At 37.4% G+C, this 20,238-nt stretch overlaps 1 protein-coding gene across 4 annotated transcripts in view; it reads left to right on the top strand.

Annotated features, from left to right (window-relative positions):
- Positions 1-20,238, top strand: part of PDE3B (phosphodiesterase 3B) — a 258,881-nt gene that overhangs the window by 167,735 nt on the left and 70,908 nt on the right. For all 4 annotated transcript variants that reach the window (XM_073018078.1, XM_073018074.1, XM_073018068.1 and 1 more), the window contains exons 6-7: positions 10,692-10,902; positions 11,670-11,743. In XM_073018078.1, coding sequence (XP_072874179.1) covers positions 10,692-10,902; positions 11,670-11,743 — 285 coding nt within the window. The remainder of the gene's footprint in view (positions 1-10,691; positions 10,903-11,669; positions 11,744-20,238) is intronic.

The raw sequence follows: 20,238 nt of genomic DNA, 5'->3' as shown, positions 1-20,238 counted from the left end.
AACGCTTTTACACTGTTGGTGGGAGTGTAAATTAGTTCAACCATTGTGGAAGACAGTGTGGCAATTCCTCAAGGATCTAGAACAAGAAATACCATTTGACCCAGCAATCCCATTACTGGGTATATACCCAAAGGATTATAAATCATGCTACTATAAAGACACATGCACACGTATATTTATTGCAGCACTGTTCACAATAGCAAAGACTTGGAACCAACCCAAATATCCATCAAGAACAGACTGGATAAAGAAAATGTGGCACATATACACCATGGAATACTATGCAGCCATAAAAAGGATGAGTTCATGTCCTTTGCAGGGACATGGATGAAGCTGGAAACCATCATTCTCAGCAAACCATCACAAGAACAGAAAACCAAACACCACACGTTCTCACTCATAAGTGGGAGTTGAACAGTGAGAACACATGGACACAGGGTGGGGAACATCACACACTGGGGCCAGTCCGAGGTTGGGGGCCTGGGGGAGGGATAGCGTTAGGAGAAATACCTAATGTGTGTGACAAGCTGATGTATGCAGCAAACCACCATGGCACGTGTATACCTGTGTAGCAAACCTGCACATTGTGCATATGTACTCTAGAACTTAAAGTATAATAATAATAATAAAATTGATGGGTAAACACAATAATAACTTTCTTTTAGCATTTATGAAATATGTAGAAGTCAATATATGACAATAATAGCATAAAGGGTAGTCAAGGGGTAAATGGACTTAAATTTGTCATAAGGTACTAGCAATGCTTGAAAAACAGTAAAAAGTTCTAATTTAAGATAAACTAATAATCAAAGATGAACATTGTAATATCCAGGGGGCCAATTAAAAGACCAATAGAAAAAGATATAACTAAAAAGCTTATAAGGAGATAAAATGGCATGATTTAAAAAAACTTGAATAAGAATCTGAGAAAAGAAAAGCAAAAACAGAAGAAACACATAAAAAGTAAATAGCAGCATGACGGATTAAGCACACTTTTTACATTAAATATACACCTTTGGGGCAGAGGAAGGGATCTGACTAGAGTTGTCAGTATATTATCTGAAATGTCAAGTTTTCAACAACAAATTACACTCCAATTAAAAGACAAAGATTAGGCTGGGCACTGTGACTCACACTTTGGAAGCACTTTGGAAGGCTCAGGTGGGTGGATCACCTGAGGTCAGGAGTTCGAGACCAGCCTGGCAAACATGGTGAAACCCCATCTCTACAGAATACAAAACTAAAAAATACAAAAATTAGCCAGACGTGGTGGTGCGTGCCTGTAATCCCAGCTACTTGGGAGGTTGAGGCACGAGAATCGCTTGAACCTGGGAGACAGAGATTGCGGTGAGCCGAGATTGTGCCACTTGAGCCTAGGCGACAGAGTGAGACTTCGTCTCAAAAAAAAAAAAAAAAAAAAAGAATCTTCTGACTGCACATTGGTTGATGTCCAAATTATGCTGATCCCCTGACTTCCAGGAAACCATGCTTAAAAATATAATCAAAAACTTAACAGAAAAAGCTAACAGAGAACTACTAAGTAACTATACATTGCAGGAGAAACAGAATCTACACAATTAATTCAGGTAAGTCACTAAACAAATAATCAGAAAGAAGAAAACAAACACAAAACCAGCAACATAATAGACCTTTGGTGTTGGAGGGATCTGATATAAAGCTGTTACAGTATTTTATGTAAAATGTACAATTTTTAACAAAAATATATGAAACATGCAAAGATACAAGAAATTTTTGACATATACCCAAGGAAAACGTAACCAACAGAAATTATCCCTGAAGTGGATTAGAGTTTGGACTTAGTATAAAACAAAACTGTGACATGGTTTTAATAATTATAGAGTAAGGCTACTTTTACCTCAATATTGGATTAGTGGTTCTAGCCAGGGCAATTAGGTAAGAAGGAATAAAAGGAAAAAGTAAAACTGCGTTTGCTGATGGCATGAGCTTATATATATAAAATCCTAAGAAATTCACTAAAACCTATTATCATCAATAAATAAGTTTATCAATGTGGCAGGATATACAAAAATCAATTTATTTCTATATGCTAACATTAAGGAATCCAAAACTCAAGTTACAAAAAGATTTCCATTTACAGTTAGCATTAAAAAATCTTTGAAATAAATTTAGCAAAATAGTATAACACTTTGACAATGAAAACTATAAAATATTGTTGAAATTAAAGAAGACCTAAATATATTGGAAGACATTCCACGTTTAAGGATCAGAAAACTTAATATTATTAAATGGTAGTATTCTTTAAATTGCATTAGATTCGATACAATCCTTATCAAAATGTCAGGTTTGCCAAAATTGACAGTCTGATGCTAAACTTCATGTAGAAACGCAAGAGTCCCAGAATAGCCAAAACAGTTCTTTAATAAAAAAGAAGAAAAAGTATGAGGACTCCCACTTTCAAATTTTAAAACTTACTACCAGGCTACAATAATTTAGATACTATGGTACTGGCATAGAGATATTTCTGTTCAATGAAATAGAATTCAGGTTTTAGAAATAAACCTTGACATATATGGTCAAGTGATTTTCAACAAGGATACCAAGATAATTCATTGAGGAATGAATCATATTTTCAATAAATGGTGCTGGGACAAGTGGTTATGAACATGCAAAATAATTGATTTAGAATCCTACCTCTCACCATACTGAAAAATTAACTTGAAATATATCATAGACTCAAATGTAAACATTAAAGCCATAAGAGAGAACAAGTGTCGGCGAGAGTGTGGAGAAAATGGAACCTTTTGTACACAGGGAATGTAAATCGGTGCAGCCATTATGGAATACAGTATAGAGATTTCTCAAAAAAGTAGATAGAACTGACATATGACCTAGCAATTTCTCTTCTGGGTATATACCCAAAGGAAATGAAATCAACACCTTGTAGAGATATCTGCTTTCCCATGTTCATTCACAGTAGCCAAGGTTTGGAAATAACCTAACTGTTAATCGATGGATGAGTGGAGCAAATAATATTTTTTATATATATATGAATATTATTTGGCTTTATGAAGGAAGGAGATCCTGCCATTTGTGACAACATGGATGAACCTGGAGAACATTATGCTAAGTGAAATAAGTCAGACACAGAAAGAAAAATACTACTTGGGGTCTCACTTATATATGGAATCTACAAAAAAAAAGTCAGATTCATAGAAAAAGAGTAAAATGGTGGTTACCAGGGGCTTGATGGGGTAGTGGAAATGGGGAAATAGAGGTCAAAGGCTACAAAGTTGTAGATATATAGGATCAAGAAGTCTAGAGGTCTAAAGTACAGCATGAAAACTATGGTCAATAATAATACATTGTATACTGGAAATTTTGCTAAGAGAATAGATTTTTAGGTGCTCTTACCACACATACATACACAAAAGGTGTCTGTGAGATGATGGATATGTTAATTTGCTTGACTATAGTAACCATTTCACTATGTTTGTGTATATCAAAACATTATGTTCTATGCCTTAAATATGTACAATAAAAAGAAGCAAAAATAAAAGCACACATTATGAAAAAAGCTTCCATTATACCCTTTGTACTAGAAAATGAACTGGAAGCCAAATAAAAGAAAAAGGATTCCATGAGGAATAAAAGTTAAAACCATAACACTTATAGAAGAAAACATCAGAGAAAATATTGTGACTTTGGGTTTCGAGTAAGGCATTCTTAAATGTGATACCAAATGCATGGTCCATAAGTGAAAAATATTGATACATCAGAATTCATCAAAATTGAAAACATTTGTACTTTAACAGACACCATTAGGAAAGTGAAAAGACACAGGATAAGAGAAAATGTTGGCAAATCATATTTGACAACAGGCTTGTATCCAGAATATGTAAATAACTCTTGACAACTCAATAAGAAAAAGAAAAAATGGCCTGATTAAAACATAGATCTCAACCTGGGCAACCTAGCAAGACCCTTTCTCTACAATAATAATAATAATAATAATAATAATAAATTAGTTGGGCATAGTGGTGTGACTTGTGGTGGCACCAGCTGCTCAGGAGGCTGAGTTAGGTGGATCACTTGATCCCAGGAGGTAGAGGCTGCAGTGAGTTATGCTGATACTGCAGCACTCCGGCCTGGGTGATAGAGCCAGATCCTGTCTCAAAAAAAAGTATAAATAAAAATAAAAGAAGGGAAAGAAAATAGAAGGTCTGAATAAATGTTTCTCCAAAGAACATATACAAGTGGCCCATAACCATATGAAAAGATGCTCAGGATCATTAATATTTTGGAAAATACAAGTCAAAACCACAGGGAGCTACCATTTTATACCCACTAGGATGTCTGTAATTATAAAGACAGACAGTAACATGTTTGGGTAAAAAATATTCAGAAGTTAGAACACTATACAATACATTGCTGATGGGAAAGTAAAACGATATAGCCACTTTGGAAGACAATTTAGCAGTTTCTCAAATTTTAAACAAGTTACCATATGACCCAGAAATTCTACTCCTTGATACATATCCAAGAGAAGTGAAATCGTAGGTCCACACAAAAACTTGTACGTAAATGTGTATAGCAGCATTATTCATAATAGCCAAAATTAGAAACAACCTAAATGACTATCAATAAATGGTTAAACAAAACGTGGCTTAACCATACAGTAGAATATATTTTGTCACAAAAATAAAATGGAGTAGCACTACGTGGTATACCATTGAATGAACCTTGAAAACATTATGCTAAGTTAAATAAGGCAGTCACAAAAGACTACAGATTGTACAAATCTACTCATATAAAATGTCTAAAATGGACAGATATATAGATATAGAAAGTGTATTAGTGGTTACTATGGTTTTAATGTTTGTGTACCTCCAAAATTCACATGTTGAAACCTAATCCCCAATGAAACAATATTAAGAGCTGGAGCCTTTTGGAGATGACTAGGTCATGAGGTTGGAGCCTTTGTGAATGAGATTAGTGCCCTTATAAATGAGGCCTGCGGAAGCTAGCTATCCTGTCAGCCATGTGAGGATACAGTGAAAAAATTACCATCTGTGAGGCAGAAACTGAGCCCTCACCAGACATCAAGTCTACTGGCACCTTGGTCTTGGTCTTCCCAGCCTCCAAAACTGTGAACAGCCAATTTCTGTTGTTTACAAATTACCCAGACTAAAGTATTTTTTATAGCAGCTTGAATGAACTAAGACAGTGGTCACCTGTGACTATGGGTAGGAGGGACAGGAATAGGGAATGACTGCTAATGGGTATAGGGTTTCTTTTTGAGTTTATGGAAATATTCCAGAATTAGATAGTGGTGATAGTTGCACAACTCTGTGGATTTCTAAAATTCCCTGAATTGTACAATTTAAAATAGTAAATTTTATGGTATGTGAATGATATCTTAAAAAACTGTTTAAAAAACACATAAGCATGTTCTGTCCCCACAGTGTAATTAGATTTAAAAACATCTATCAATAGATCTGCATAAAATCCTCAAATTATAAATAACCTATGAGTTAAGAAAAAACAATGAAAATTAGAAATTATTTTGAGCTGAATAATAATGAAAATAGGACTTATTAAAATGTGGGAAGAAGCTAAAGCAGTGCTTTGTTGGGAAATTTATAGCAAAAAAAGAGAAAAATTTAAAATCAGTTAAGCTTACATTTTAAGAAGCTGTAGGTTTAACAGCAAAGTAAACCAAAAGAAAGAAGAAAACGTAACACTGATACAAAAAGATGACACTGATACAAAAAATGATAAAAAGTCTGAAGAGTCATATATCTTCTAACGAAATTCAACCTGTAGTTAAAAACCTTCCTACAAATAAAATTGTAGGTCCAAATGACTTCACTGGTAAATTCTTCCCAGTATTTAATGAAACCTTCCTACAAATAAAATTGTAGGTCCAAATGACTTTACTGGTAAATTCTTCCCAATATTTAATGTTGTTATGAAAGATTATATCCAGTGCCTTAGTTTTCTATAGCTGCTTGCTGTAAACTGAATATTCATATCCCCTCACTTACACCCCAATTCATATGTTGAAACCTAATCTTCAATGTGATGGTATTTGGAGCTGGAGCCTTTGGAAGGTGATTAGGTCATGTGAGTGAACTCTTTGTGAATGGGATGAGTGCCTTATAAAAGAGACCTCAAAGAGCTCTCTAATCCCTTCCACCATGTGAGGACATGGCCATCAGTGAAACAGGAAGTGGGCCATGATCAGACACCACATCTGCCAGTACCGTGATCTTGCACTTTCCAGCCTCCAGAACTGTGAGAAATAAATTTCTCTTATTTATAAAATACCTAGTCTATGATATTCTGTTATAGCAATCCAAATGGATTAAGACATTACTGTATCAAATTACCATATGCTTAGTGACTTAAATAACACAAATTTATTCTTGTAATTCTGGAGGTCAATGTTTGAAATTGATCTCATTGGGCCCAAAGCAAAGTGTCAGCAGGGCTGTGTTTCTTCTGGAGGCTTTAGGGGATAATCCATTTTCTTTGCATTTTCCAGTTTCCAGAGGCCTTCCTAGAGCTTGCCTGCCTGCATTCCTGGCCCATGACTCCATTACTCCATCTTCATTGCCAGCAATGTCAGTCTGAATCCTGATGCTGCCATCTCTCTGGCTTTTTTATGTCTGCCTCTCTCTTTTACTTAGGCATAGGACTCAGCCGTGTGTGACTCTTATAATGACAAGAACCCTTGTCATTACATTGAGCGCGACTAGATAATCCAGGATAATCTCCCCATCTCAAGGTTAACTGATCAGCAACCTTAAGTCCATTTGCAATTTAAATATCCCTTTGCCATGCAATCTAACATATAGGTTCTGTGGTTTAGGATATGGACGTCTTTGGGGGTGATTATTCTGCTTACCACAGCCAATCTTACACATCTCTTTCACTGAAAAGGGAAAGAGGAAACACCAAATTTTTATGAGGCCGGCGTAACCCTAATATCGAAACCTGACAAGGATATTACAAGAAAATTAGAAGCCAACATCTCTTGTGAATATAGATACAAAAATCCTAAACAAAAAGTTACACATATAATTGAGTAATATATTAAAATGTTAATACCATAATGTCCATGTTAGGAAGTATTATTACAGGAATATAAAGTCTGTTTAACCTTTGAAAATTCACTGCATTAATAGAATAAAAGAGAATAATCATATGGTCATCTTAATTGGTACAGAGAAAGCTTTTCATGTATGTTCATTTGATAAATTTGATAATTACAATAAAAAATTTTAAGCAAATTGGGGATAGAGGGAACATTTTTAATCTAATAAAGTATCTATCAAAAATGTTTTTCAAACATAATACATAATGAAATACTGAACATTTTTCTCCTGACTTTGGAAACAAGATAAAGATGTTCACTGTAAACACTTGTCTGCAACATTATCCTGTAATTTCTAGACAATGAATGAAGACAAGATAAAGAAACAGAATAAATACTGGAAAGGAAGATATAAACCATTTTATTTATTTGCAGATTGCTGTTTTGTATATATAGAAAATCTAGAAGGCTCTAAAAATATAGTAATAGAATTAAGTAAATTTTGCAATATTTTAATTGTACAGAAAAATTAATTGTATTACTCTATACTATCAGAAAGTGGTTGAAAATGAAATTTAAAACACCATTTACCTCAGCATCAAAAGCCATCAATTACCTAGAGATAAATTTAATAAAAAATATGCAGTGCTGCTACACTCCATGATTTTAGGGAAAAATTTCCGTAACAAGACATAAAAATACTTACCATATGGGATTAGATGAATAAATCTGACTACGTGAAAATTAATAACCTCTTTATTAAAAAGTCATATAAAGGCCGGGTGTGGTGGCTCACACCTGTAATCCCAGCACTTTGGAAGGCCGAGGCTGGTGGATCATTTGAGGTCAGGAGTTCGAGAGCAGCCTGGTCAACATGGTGAGACCCCCCATCTCTACTAAAAATACAAAAAAATTAGCCGGGCATGGTCCGGGCGCCTGTAGTCCCAGCTACTCGGTAGGTTGAGGCAGGAGAATGGCATGAACCCGGGAGGCAGAGCTTGCAGTGAGCCGAGATCTTGCCACTGCACTCTAGCCTGGGCAACTGAGCGAGCCTCCGTCTAAAAAAAAAAAAAAAAAAATTAGCCAGCCAGGTGTAGTGGCGGGCACCTGTAATCCCAGTTATTTGATAGGGTGAGGCAAGAGAACTGCTTGAACCCAGGAGACAGAGGCTGCAGTGAGCTGAGAGTGTACCACAGCACTCTGGCCTGGGCGATAGAGTGAGACTCCATCAAAAAAAAAAAAAAAAAAAAAGTCATAAAAAGAATTGAAAATATAGTAACATCTGAGAAGGAACTAGAATTTAGCTGTATAAAGAACTTTGTCAGTGGAAGAATTATGGACAACTATTCATTTTCTGTTGCTGCATATCAGATTACAACAAAAGTAGCAGTTTTTGTGTAAGAGTCCACACACAACTGAGTCCTCTGCTTAAGGCGTCATAAGTCTCGAAACTAGATGTTGGCTCTTCCTTGTTCTCATCTGAAGAATCAGCTGAGAATCAATCGACTGCCAGGCTCATTCAGGTTGTCCTCAGAATTCATTTCCGTTGGTTGTGGATTCTTGATGGCTCTGGGTTCTTGATAGCTGTTGGCTGGAGGCCACCCACAGTTTGTAGAGGCTGCCCATAGTTTTTTGTCACATGGTCTTCCTCACTATGGCTGCTCACTTCATGGAGTTAGCAAGGAGAATCTCTAGAGTGAGTCTCTAGCAAGATGGAATCCATAATGAAACATAATCATAGGGGTGACATCCTGTCATCTTTCTTTTGATAAGAAGCCAGTCACAGATGTTTTCTACACAAAGACATGAACACCAGGGAGCAAGGGTTAATGGGACTACCTTAGAGTGTGTCCATCACCACAAGCCAATGGAAAAATTAGCAAAAGACTTGAACGAGCATTTCAGCAGAAAACTATACAAATGGCATATAAACATGAAATGTGCTTAACCTTATTAGTAATGAGGAAATTAAAAAGTGAGGGTATGGTGCTCTTTTATTTACCATCAGATTGGCAAAAAATAAAGAACATTATATTTATACACACACACACATGCAGAGAAAGAGAGAAAGTTTGTTTTAAGGGATTAGCTCACACAACTGTGAGGGTTTGCAAAGCAGGCAAGTAGGAAATTTTCAGGACAGTCTGGCAGGCTGGAAATTCTAGCAGGGGTTAATGTTGCAGTCTTGAACCTGAGACAAAATTTTTTCCTCTTTGTGAGACCTCAATCTTTTCTTGTAAGGCTCTAAGCTAATTGGATGAGGTCCACCCATGTTATAGAAGTTAATCTGCTTTACTCAAAATTTATCGATTTAAATGTTAATCACATCTGAAAAATATCTTCATGACAACATCTATACTAGTGTTTAAATAAAACAACTGAGCACCATAACCAAGTTGACACCATGGCACACATCTATAAGTTTACTAGTATGCCTGAAAATATTGTAGCTCCTTAATGACTGTTACTTGTTTTCCTTTCTGAATGAGACTTTACTTGGGTCTTTATTTTCAAATAAGGTTATAAATCTGCCTGCCTCTTTCCAGATATATCCACACTGCTTTAGTCTGAGGCACTCAGCAAAGGTTTCTGGAATAAATAGACAGAATTATAGACTCATCTTATGTGTTGTGGAAGCACTCTGTTTTGTTCCCTTATTAAGCACTTAGCACTTGTTTGTATTCTTCACTATGTGCTAGCTTCATTGAGTTTCAGGGATGGCATCTTTTTCTCCATTGTGAAACCCAGTGTATTTTCCAGCATATAGTAAGCTCTAAACATTTGTTGAATGAATGAATCAGCTGGAAATATTTTCATGTAATTTTTAAAGCGATCTGACATTGCGTTAGCATATGATGTTATTCTCAACTTGCTTAATGCTATTAAGAATTTTAGTTCTTTGGCCAGACGCAGTGGCTTAAGCCTGTAATCCCAGCATTTTGGGAGGCTGAGGCATGGGGATCACTTGAGCCCAGGAGTTTGAGACGAGCCTGGGCAACATCGTGAAACCCTGTCTCTATAAAAAAATACAAAAATTAGCTGGGTACAGTGGCTTGTGCCTGTAGTCTCCAAGACGAGAGGATCAATTGAACCCAAGAGGTTGAGTCTGCAGTGAGCCATGATTGTGCCACTGCACTCCAGCCTGGGCAATGGAATGAGACCCCATCTCACACACAAAAAAGAGAATTTAAATAAAATTTAATTTTATCGAATTGAAAATAATTCAATAAAATTTGGTAGAGATGCTTTGCTCATGTGGATTATCAGTCTGATAGGGACACATAGGTGAAAGTTAAAGACCAATAGGAATTAGGAAAATTTCTGCCATACAATATGTATGTTTTAGTTATACCGTTCACATTTACCTATTATAAATGTAGATATTTACCCAACAGGGGTGTTTACCCAACAGCCATTGATCATGACAAATATGGCAAATATTGCTTAAGTTTCTAGAATACCTTGAGGCCCCATGTAGGAATTTATCATTTAATTGTAAATAATTTGCTTTTTTAAATAAGGAAAAAATCCATAAAGACACAACTATATTTGATGAACATATACACATAAATACATTCTTATTTATCTGTCTCCTTTCTTTTAATTTTTTAAGGTGTTTTGTCCAGTCTGAGTCCTGTGAATTCTCCCAACCGTGGACCAGTGGCTGCTGGCTCTCTAACTAATCGATCACCCATAGAATTTCCTGATACTGCTGATTTTCTTAATAAGCCAAGCGTTATTTTACAGAGAGATCTGGGCAATGCACCTAATACACCAGATTTTTATCAGCAACTTAGAAATTCTGATAGCAATCTGTGTAACAAGTAAGTTTCCTAACTGTTTATTATTTCTTTTTCAAAATGTTGATTACAGTTAAGTCCTCAACATTTTGGATAGGTTCTTGGAAACTCCAGCTTTAAGCATTTATAAATGACTATATTTTTTTCGGTGTTATAATGAAATGCCATTATTTGAAGATGTGCTATAAGTTGTTTCACTTAAAGTGTCAGTTCTTAAAATGTCAGTTTTCAAAAACTTATCGATGATATTGAGGACTTTACTGTATTTTAATAAAGTATTACCGGTTTTCTAGTTCTTGGTTATAACTAGATAATGGATTCAGCCTATATTCTTTTCCTTATTTATCTAGTAGTTTTTATTTATTCTAAATAAATATCTTCTTATTTTAGTGGTTATTAATTTTTTAAATTAAATGGTCTCCTTCTGAGGTAAAATGTAATGGTATTCTGCCCATCCTAAGATCTTAATAAATATTAAATTATTTTAGTATACACTGCTTTAGTACCTATTGATAGTACCCAGTTCATGTGGTGTTTGATCTTATTTCTGCTTTACTAATAGTAGAGGTTTACCTCAGATCCAGTGTTGACTTTTCAAAAATATTTTGTTTCCTTCAAGGACACACAGATACTTTCTAGGTTAAAGCCTTTTAACTTTATAGAGAGATTGGAATATTAGGATGTGTTGCAGTTGGGATCTTGGTTAAAAATTAAACAGATTTTCTAATTGTGTTCAGGTAAAAAACTTTTACCTCATTTACCATATATATTTATCTATTTTATTCTATAAGCTGTGGACATCAAATACTGAAATATGTTTCAACATCTGAATCAGACAGTACAGATTGCTGCAGTGGAAAATCAGGTGAGATTACAAAAGTCATATGTATTTGAGTTTAAGATAAATTTCTTACAGTGGTTTTTAGAATGGGAAAATGAATGAGTTTAACTTCAGTTTATCCATCTTTAAAATGAAGATTATTCTTTTTTACCCACTTCACACAGGATTTATTTAGAACAAATTATAAATAATAGATGATGAAAGTAATTCAAATAATAAAAATGTCCTGTACAAATGAATGTAGTCTTCTTATGTTATATCTGTTGTTTATAAATAGTGAAATTATTTGTATTAACATTGAAATTTGTACTGCACAATCTAAACCCAAAAGGTATAAATTTTTTATGGCATAAAGAGGAGTTGTTTTAAAGTGTGGTTAATTATATCATTCTGAAATATTTTATATCCTCAAACAAGAAATGTTGTTGATGAAAGTATAGTTGTTTTATAACCTTAAAAATTGATGACTCAAACTACCAGTAGTAATTAACTAAGTAATTCAGACCAACATTTCCCCTGAGGGCAACTAGAAAATGTGGACGATTTATTTATTTTTTTTAATCTACTTGAAGCCATTGAAGAACTAAAAAGATCCTGTGAATCACCCATACAAGATCTGTTGGAAGATAGAACTCCAAGAAAGTGAGCCTGGAGTTTGGGGCTATCAAAAGAGTATATTCCAGTTCCACAGAGACCAATGACTAATAGGATGAGCAATTATATTAGTAGCTTCATGGGACTAGAAAGACAGAGACTAGAGTTGAAGGCTTGCCATGGTATGGATAACTTGATGAACTCTAAAGTGTTGTACCCTAAGAAAAAAGTTAAACCAAAAATAGATAAGCGTTTTCAGGGATTGTAGGCTCTTCTCAATTCGTTTACATACCATAAAATTTACCTTTTTAAAGTGTGCAATTTAATAGTTTTTTGTTTTTTTTGCATTTTAAAGATTGTTAAAAAATAAAATAAAATAAAAAGACTAATTCTTCACAAACTCTTCTAAAAAATAGAAGAGGAGAGAACACTTCCCAACTCATTCTTTTTTTTTTTCTTTTGGTATATCATTACAATGGAATTCAGTTCAGCAATTAAAGGAATAAACTTCTGATATATGCTGCAACATAGATGAATTTCAAAACATTATTCTAAGTGAAAGAAGCCAGGCTCAAAAGAAGCCAAGCTCAGTCATACATTGTATGATTACATTTATATGAAATTCTTAAAAGACAAATATATAGAGACAATAATCAGAACAGTTGTGGCGTAAAGTGAGAATAGGGATTAACTGTAAATAGGCATGAAGGAACATTTTGGGGGGCGTGTTGAGGATGTTCTAAAATTGGATTGTAATGATTGCTGATAACTGCAAATATACTAAAATTGTTGAATTGTACACTTATGGGCTGAATGTTTGTGTTCCTCCAAAAATTTATGTGTCGAAATCCTATACCCCAATATGATGGTATTGGGAGGTGAGGCCTTTGGGAGGTAATTAGGTCATGAAGGTGGATCCCTCATGAATGGGATTAGTTCCCTTGTAAAAGGGATCCCTTGTAAATGAACCCCAGAAAACTCTCTAGCCTTCTTTCCCACCGTGAGGATACAATGTGAAACCAGTAGTCTGCAACCTGGAAGAGGGCCCTCACTGGAACTTGGCCAGGCTGGCACCCTGATCTCAGACGTCCAGCTTCCCTAACTGTGAGAAATAAATTCCTATTTTTTTATAAGCCACTCAGTCTATAATATCCAATTATAGCAGCCTGAACTAAGGCATTTTACAATGGGTAGATTTTAATGGTATGTAATTTATACTCAATAAAGTTTTTAAAAAGAACAATAATTTATTAAGTGTCATATTTCTTTGGGTGGACTAGCCTCAACTGGGAGATTGTCACCTGAGGACTTTCATGAGATTGCAGTCAGATATTGGTTGGGGAAGCAGTTATCTGAAGGATTGATTGGGCAGAATTTCCAAGATGGATTACTCATGTGCCTGTTGGCTATTGACTAGTCCATCTAAATATGACCCTTCCATGGGCTTCTCCCAGTTTGTTGGTGACATTCCAAGAGAGTAGGAAGTGGAAACTGCCAGTCCAGTTAATGGCTCAACTCAGAACAGAGTGTCATTTCTGCCATATTCTGTTAATCAGAGCAGTCATGAGGCCTGTTGAGATTCCAGAGGGTTGGTAAACAAATGCTCTGTCTTGATAGAGGAATGATAAGAATACATTTCAGAAAAGTGTTTGGGACAAGAGATAGTTTTGCGGACATCTTTAGAAAAGAAATGCTACATTTATCTCACCTGTTTTTATTGTTATTTGTAAGATAATAGTTATTAGGAATTCATATCATTAAAAAACAAATTATGTAATATACCTTGAGTGCCAACAATTTTTAGATTAACTGCTATTTTAGAATATCATTGTAGTTACTGCCTTAACTTACCATAAATACTTGCATCGTCTAAATTTAATTTCTTAAATTAAATGTTTTTCATTTGGAAAAAATAATATTTTCTAAACAGTAAAACTTCCAGATCATCATCTAATCAATTAATGATTGGTGTATTCATTGTATTAGGTTGAGATTACACTAACATTTATTCGTCACCTATTATGTATAACATCTTGTAAGGTAGGTATTATCCAAATTTTACAGGGGAGAAAGCTTGCCATTATTAAGTACAAAAATCAGCGTTTGAACCTGGTTTTCTGAAACTCAACTCCAATGAGTACTCTTTAAGAATTTTTTTGGCCGGGCGCGGTGGCTCAAGCCTGTAATCCCAGCACTTTGGGAGGCCAAGACGGGCGGATCACGAGGTCAGAAGATCGAGACCATCCTGGCTAACATGGTGAAACCACGTCTCTACTAAAACTACAAAAAAACTAGCCGGGCGAGGTGGCGGGCACCTGTAGTCCCAGCTATTCGGGAGGCTGAGGCAGGAGAAGGCGTGAACCCGGGAGGCGGAGCTTGCAGTGAGCTGAGATCTGGCCACTGCACTCCAGCCCCGGCGACAAGTGAGACTCTGTCACCCAGGCTAGAGAGGAGTATGGTGGCACAATCATGGCTCACTGCAGCTTCTAACTCCTGAGCTCAAGCAGTCCTCCCTCCTCAGTCTTCTGAGTAGTTGGGACTACAGGCATAGGCCACCATGCCCGGCTAATTAAAAAAAATTTTTTTTGTAGAGATGAGAACTCGCTGTGTTGCCCAGACTAGTCCCAAACTTTTGGCTTCAAGTGATCCTTCTGCCTTGGCTTCCCAAAGCACTAGGATTATAGGTAGGAGCTGTTGTGCCTGGCCAAGATCTCTTTTTACAAACAAACAAACAAACTCTACATATTGAGTTTATAGCTTGTAATTATCATATAATCAGTAACCAGATCCAGAAACAAAATAAGAGGCTGGCCAAAATGGCCAACTAGAAGCAGCTAGTGTGCACTGCTCTCATGGAGAGAAATAGAAGGGGTGAGTACATACAGCACCTTCAACTGAAACATCCATGTACACACATTGGGATTCATCAAGAAAACAACCCACAGAGAATGTAGAAAAGCAAGGCAGGATGACTGCCCACCTGGGAGTGACATGGAGCCAGGGGAGCCTCCCTCGCCTAGGGAAGAATGACTGAGTGAGCAACCCTGGGGACCCATGCTTCTCCCATAGATCTCTGCAACCCTTGGGTCAGGAAACCCCCCCTCGTAAACCACTGCACCAGGGTCTTAAGTCGGATATGCAGAGCTCTGTGGCATCTTGGCAGAGTAGCTGCTCAGGCACATGCGGAGCCCCAGGAGCTATAGATACTTGGGCTTCTAGGCAAAAGCAACTGCAACTTGGCAAAGCAGGAGGTTAGACCCCCATACGGACCCCTAAGAAGCAGCTGAATTCAGGGGGCTGAGCAGCAATGGCTTGCAGGTCCCATGTCCACAGCACCTTACAGGATAAGACCACTGACTTGGAACTCCAGCCAGCCACTGGTAGCAGTGTTGATGTGTTGATGGAACTCCCAGAGGGAGGGGTAGGCTACCATCTTTGCTGTTTTGTAGCCTTAGCCATTGTTGCCTTCAGTGTAACCACCCTACAAAAAAGCAGCCAGCTTGCTTTTTTATGTGGGTCCCTGACGCTTCTTCTCCTCACTGGGCAGGACCTCCCAACCAAGGTAACCAGCCACTCTTGCCACTGTTATTCAGCTGGCAGTGGTTCTGAGCCTCCGGGGGATGGTGCTGCCAGGGGAAGGGACAGGCTGCTTCACAGCCTTTGCCATTGTTGCCTTCTGGCTCTAGGAAGTCCAAGGTGACTAGGGTCTGGAGCTGTCTTTCCCCACAGCTCTATGGGAAAGCAGCTAGACTACTTTTTCACATGGGTCCCAGATCTCGTTTCTTTTCACTGGGCAGAATCTTGTGACCAAGGTCTACAACCACCCCTGCCAGTGTTTTCTGGCCAGCAATAGTATCAAACTTTGATACTAGAGGGGCAAGCTGCCATCTTTGCTGTTTTTCAGCTTTAACCATTGTTACCTTTGAGATTTGAAGAGTCCAAAGTGACTGGGGGCTGCAGCAGACCCCCAACACAGCCCAACTGCTCTACAAAAAAGTGGCCAGACTGCTTTTTCACACAGGTCCTCAATTCTGTTCCTCCTTACTGGGTGGGACCTCCCAACTGGGGTGTCCAGCCATCTCTGCCGGTGTTTTCTGGCCAGCAGCAGTTTCAAACCTCCCTGGGATGGAGCTCCCAGAGGGAGAGGGGGACTGCCATCTTTGCTGTTTCACATCCTTCACTGTTGATACCTTCAGGTGCTAGATAAACCAAGGTGACTAGGGACTGGAGTGTACCCCCAGCATACTGCAGCAGCCCTACAGAAAAGTGACTAGACTGTTACATGGGTTTCCAATCTCATATATCTTCACTAGGCAGGTCCTCCTGGCCTGGTTCTCCAGCTACCCTCACCTCCAGGCTATCAAGCCGGTAGCAGCTCTGTAACTCCCTGAGACAGAGCTCCCAGTGGGAGGGGCAGGTTGCCATCTTTGCTGTCTCACAGCCCTAGGCTTTGCTGTCTTCAGGCTTTAGAGAGTCTGTGGGGACCAGAGGCTAGCCAGTCCAGAGCCCAGCACAGAGTACCTACCTCACAGAAAAGTGGCTGGACTGTTCTCCATACAGGTCCCGGTCCTCACTTCTCTCAACATGGGACTCTAGCACAAACATGCTGTCCCTGTCTGACCACATCAATCAGAGGCAGCCCAGCTGTTAAAGGAACAGCCACATGCAGAGATAAGAAAGAACCAATGCAAGAACTCCAGCAATCTAAATGGTCAGTGTCTTATGACCTTCAGACGACCACACTAGTTCTTAACCAGGCTGAGCTGGCTGAAATGACAGAAATAGAATTCCAAATATGGATAGGAACAAAGATAATCAAGATCAGGAGAATGGCAAAACCCAATTCAAGAAAACTAAGAATCACAATAAAATGATATAGGAGCTGACAGATGAAATAGCCAGTATGAAAAGGAACCTAACTGATCTGATAGAGCTGAAAACACACTATAGGAATTTTATGATGCAACTGCAAGTATAGCAGAAGAGACCAAGCTGAAGAAAGAATCTTGGAACTTGAAGACTGGCTCTCTGAAATAAGAAAGTAAGACAAAAGTTATTTTAAAAAGAATGAAAAGGAATGAGCAAAACCTCTAGAAATACGGGATTATGTAAAGAGGCCAAATCTACACATCATTGACATCCCTGACAGGAGAAAGCAAACAACTTAGAAAACGTATTTCAGGATATTATCTATGAAAACTTCCCCAACCTTGCTAGAGAAGCCAACACCCAAACTCAGGAAATACAGAGAACTCCTGCAAGATTCTACTCAAGAAGATCATCCCCAAGATGCATAATCATCAGATTATCCAAGTTTGAAATCAAGGAAAGAATGTTAAAGGCAGCTAGAGAGAAAGGGCAGGTCACCTACGAAGGGAACCCAGTCAGGCTAACAGTGGACATCTCAGCAGAAACCCCTACAAGCCAGAAGAGCTTGGGTTCCTATATTCAACATTCTTTAAAAAAAAAAAACTTCAAGAATTTCATATACAGCCAAACTAAGCTTCCTCAATGAAGGAGAAATAAGATCCTTTTCAGATAAGCAAATGCTGAGGAAGTTTGTTACTACTGTTTGTTACTACCAGACCCACTTACAAGAGATCTTGAAAAGAGCACTAAATATGAAAGGAATAACCATTACCAGGTAATACAAAAAAACACAGTTAAGTACACAGACCCAATGATGTAAAGCTACCACACAAGCTGGCTTAATAACCAGGTAACAGCACAATGACAGGAACAGATCCACACATATCAATACTAACCTTGAGTGTAAATGGGCTAAATGCCCCATTTAAAAGGCATAGAGTGGCAAACTGGATTAAAAAAAAAAAGCAAGACCCAATGATATGCTGTCTTCAAGAGACAGTTTCACATTTCACAGGCTTTGACACCTGTAAGCTCAAATTAAAGGGATGGAGGAAAATCCACCAAGCAACTGGAAATCAGGAAAAAAGCAGAGGTTGCAATCCTAATTTCAGACAAAACAGGCTTTAAACCAACAAAGATCAAAAAAGGCAAAGAAAGGCATTACATAATGGTAAAGGGTTCAATTCAATCAGACCTAACTATTCTAAATATATATTCACCAAACACAGGAGTACCCAGATTTACAAAGCAAGTTCTTTGAGATCTACAAAGAGTCTTAGACTCCCACACAATAATAGTGGGAGACTTCAACACTCCACTGGGCAGTATTAGATCACTAAGGCAGAAAATTAACAAAGATATTCAGTACCTGAATTCAATATGGGACCAAATGGATCTGACAGACCTCTACAGAACTCTCCACCCAAAAACCACAGAATGTACATTTTTCTCATTACCACATGGTACATATTCTAAAATCAATCAGACAATCCTCAGCAAATGTAAAAGAACTGAAGTCATGCCAGACATACTCCTGGACCACAGTGCAATAAAGATAGAAATCAAGACTAAAAAAAATCAATCAAAACCATGCAATTACATGGAAATTAGACAACCTGCTCCTGAATGACTTTTGGGCAAATAATGAAATTAAGGCAGAAATCAAGAAGGTTTTTAATACGAATGAGAACAAAGATACAACCTACAAAATCTCTGGGACACAGCTAAGGCGGTGTTAAGAAGGAAATTTATAGCACTAAACACCCATATCAAAAAGTTAGAGAGATCCCAAATTAACAACCTGATATCACCACTAAAATAACTAGAGAAGAGAGAGCAAACCAACCCCAAGGCTGACAGAAAACAAGAAATAGCCAAAATTAGAGCTGAACTGAAAGTGATTGAGACACAAAAACACCATCCAAAAGATGAATGAAACCAGGAGTTGAGTTTTTGAAAAAATTAGTAAGATAAATAGACTGCTAACTAGACAAATACAGAAGAAAAGAGAGAAGATCCAAATAAACACAATTAGAAATGACAAAGGGGGTGGTGCCACTGACCCCACAGAAATACAACCATCAGAGACTACTATGAACACCTCTTTACACACAGACTAGAAAACCTAGAAAAGATGGATAAATTCCTGTATGCATAACCCCTCCCAAGACTGAACCAGGAAGACATGGATTCCCTGAATAGACCAATACGGAATCTGTAATAAATAGCCCACCAACCCCCCCGCAAAAAAAAAAAAAAAGGCCAGGACCAAATGGATTCACAGCCAAATCCTACCAGATGTACAGAGAAGAGCTGGTATTATTTATACTGAAAGTAGTGGTACAAAAAACTGAAGAGGAAGGACTGAAAGTATTACAAAAAAAATGAGGAGGAAGGACTCCTCCCCAACCCATTCTATGAGGCCAGCATCATTCTGATACCAAAATGTAGCAGAGACACAAGAAAAAAACAAAACCTCAGGCCAATATTCTTGATGAAAATTGATGCAAAAATCCTCAACAAAATACTTGCAAACCAAATCCAGCAGCACATCTAAAAGCTAATCCACTATGATCATCCCTGGGATGCAAGGTCAGTTCAACATATGCAAATCAGTCAATGTGATTCATCACATAAACAGAACTAAAGACAAAAACCACATGATTATCTCAATAGATGCAGAAAAAGGCTTTTGATAAAATTCAACATCCCTTCATGTTAAAAACTCAATAAACTAGGTATTACAGGAATATACCTCAAAATAATAAGAACCATCTAGGAGAAACCCACAGCCCAGCATCATACTGAATGGGCAAAAACTGGAAGCATTCCCCTTGAAAATGGGCACAAGACAAGGATGCCCTCTCTCACCACTCCTATTCAACATAGTCTTGGAAGTCTTGACCACAGTAATCAGGCAAGAGAAAGAAATAAAGGGCACCCAAATAGGAAGAGAGGAGGTCAAACTATCCCTGTTTGCAGACATGATTCTATATCTAGAAAACCCCATAGTCTTGGCCCAAAAGCTGCTTAAGCTAATAAGTAACTTCAGCAGA

This window comes from Chlorocebus sabaeus, chromosome 1 (genome assembly GCF_047675955.1).
Source record: "Chlorocebus sabaeus isolate Y175 chromosome 1, mChlSab1.0.hap1, whole genome shotgun sequence".
NCBI lineage: Eukaryota > Metazoa > Chordata > Mammalia > Primates > Cercopithecidae > Chlorocebus > Chlorocebus sabaeus.
Note: the sequence above shows the minus strand (reverse complement) of the source record. Positions and strands in the feature narration are given on the sequence as shown.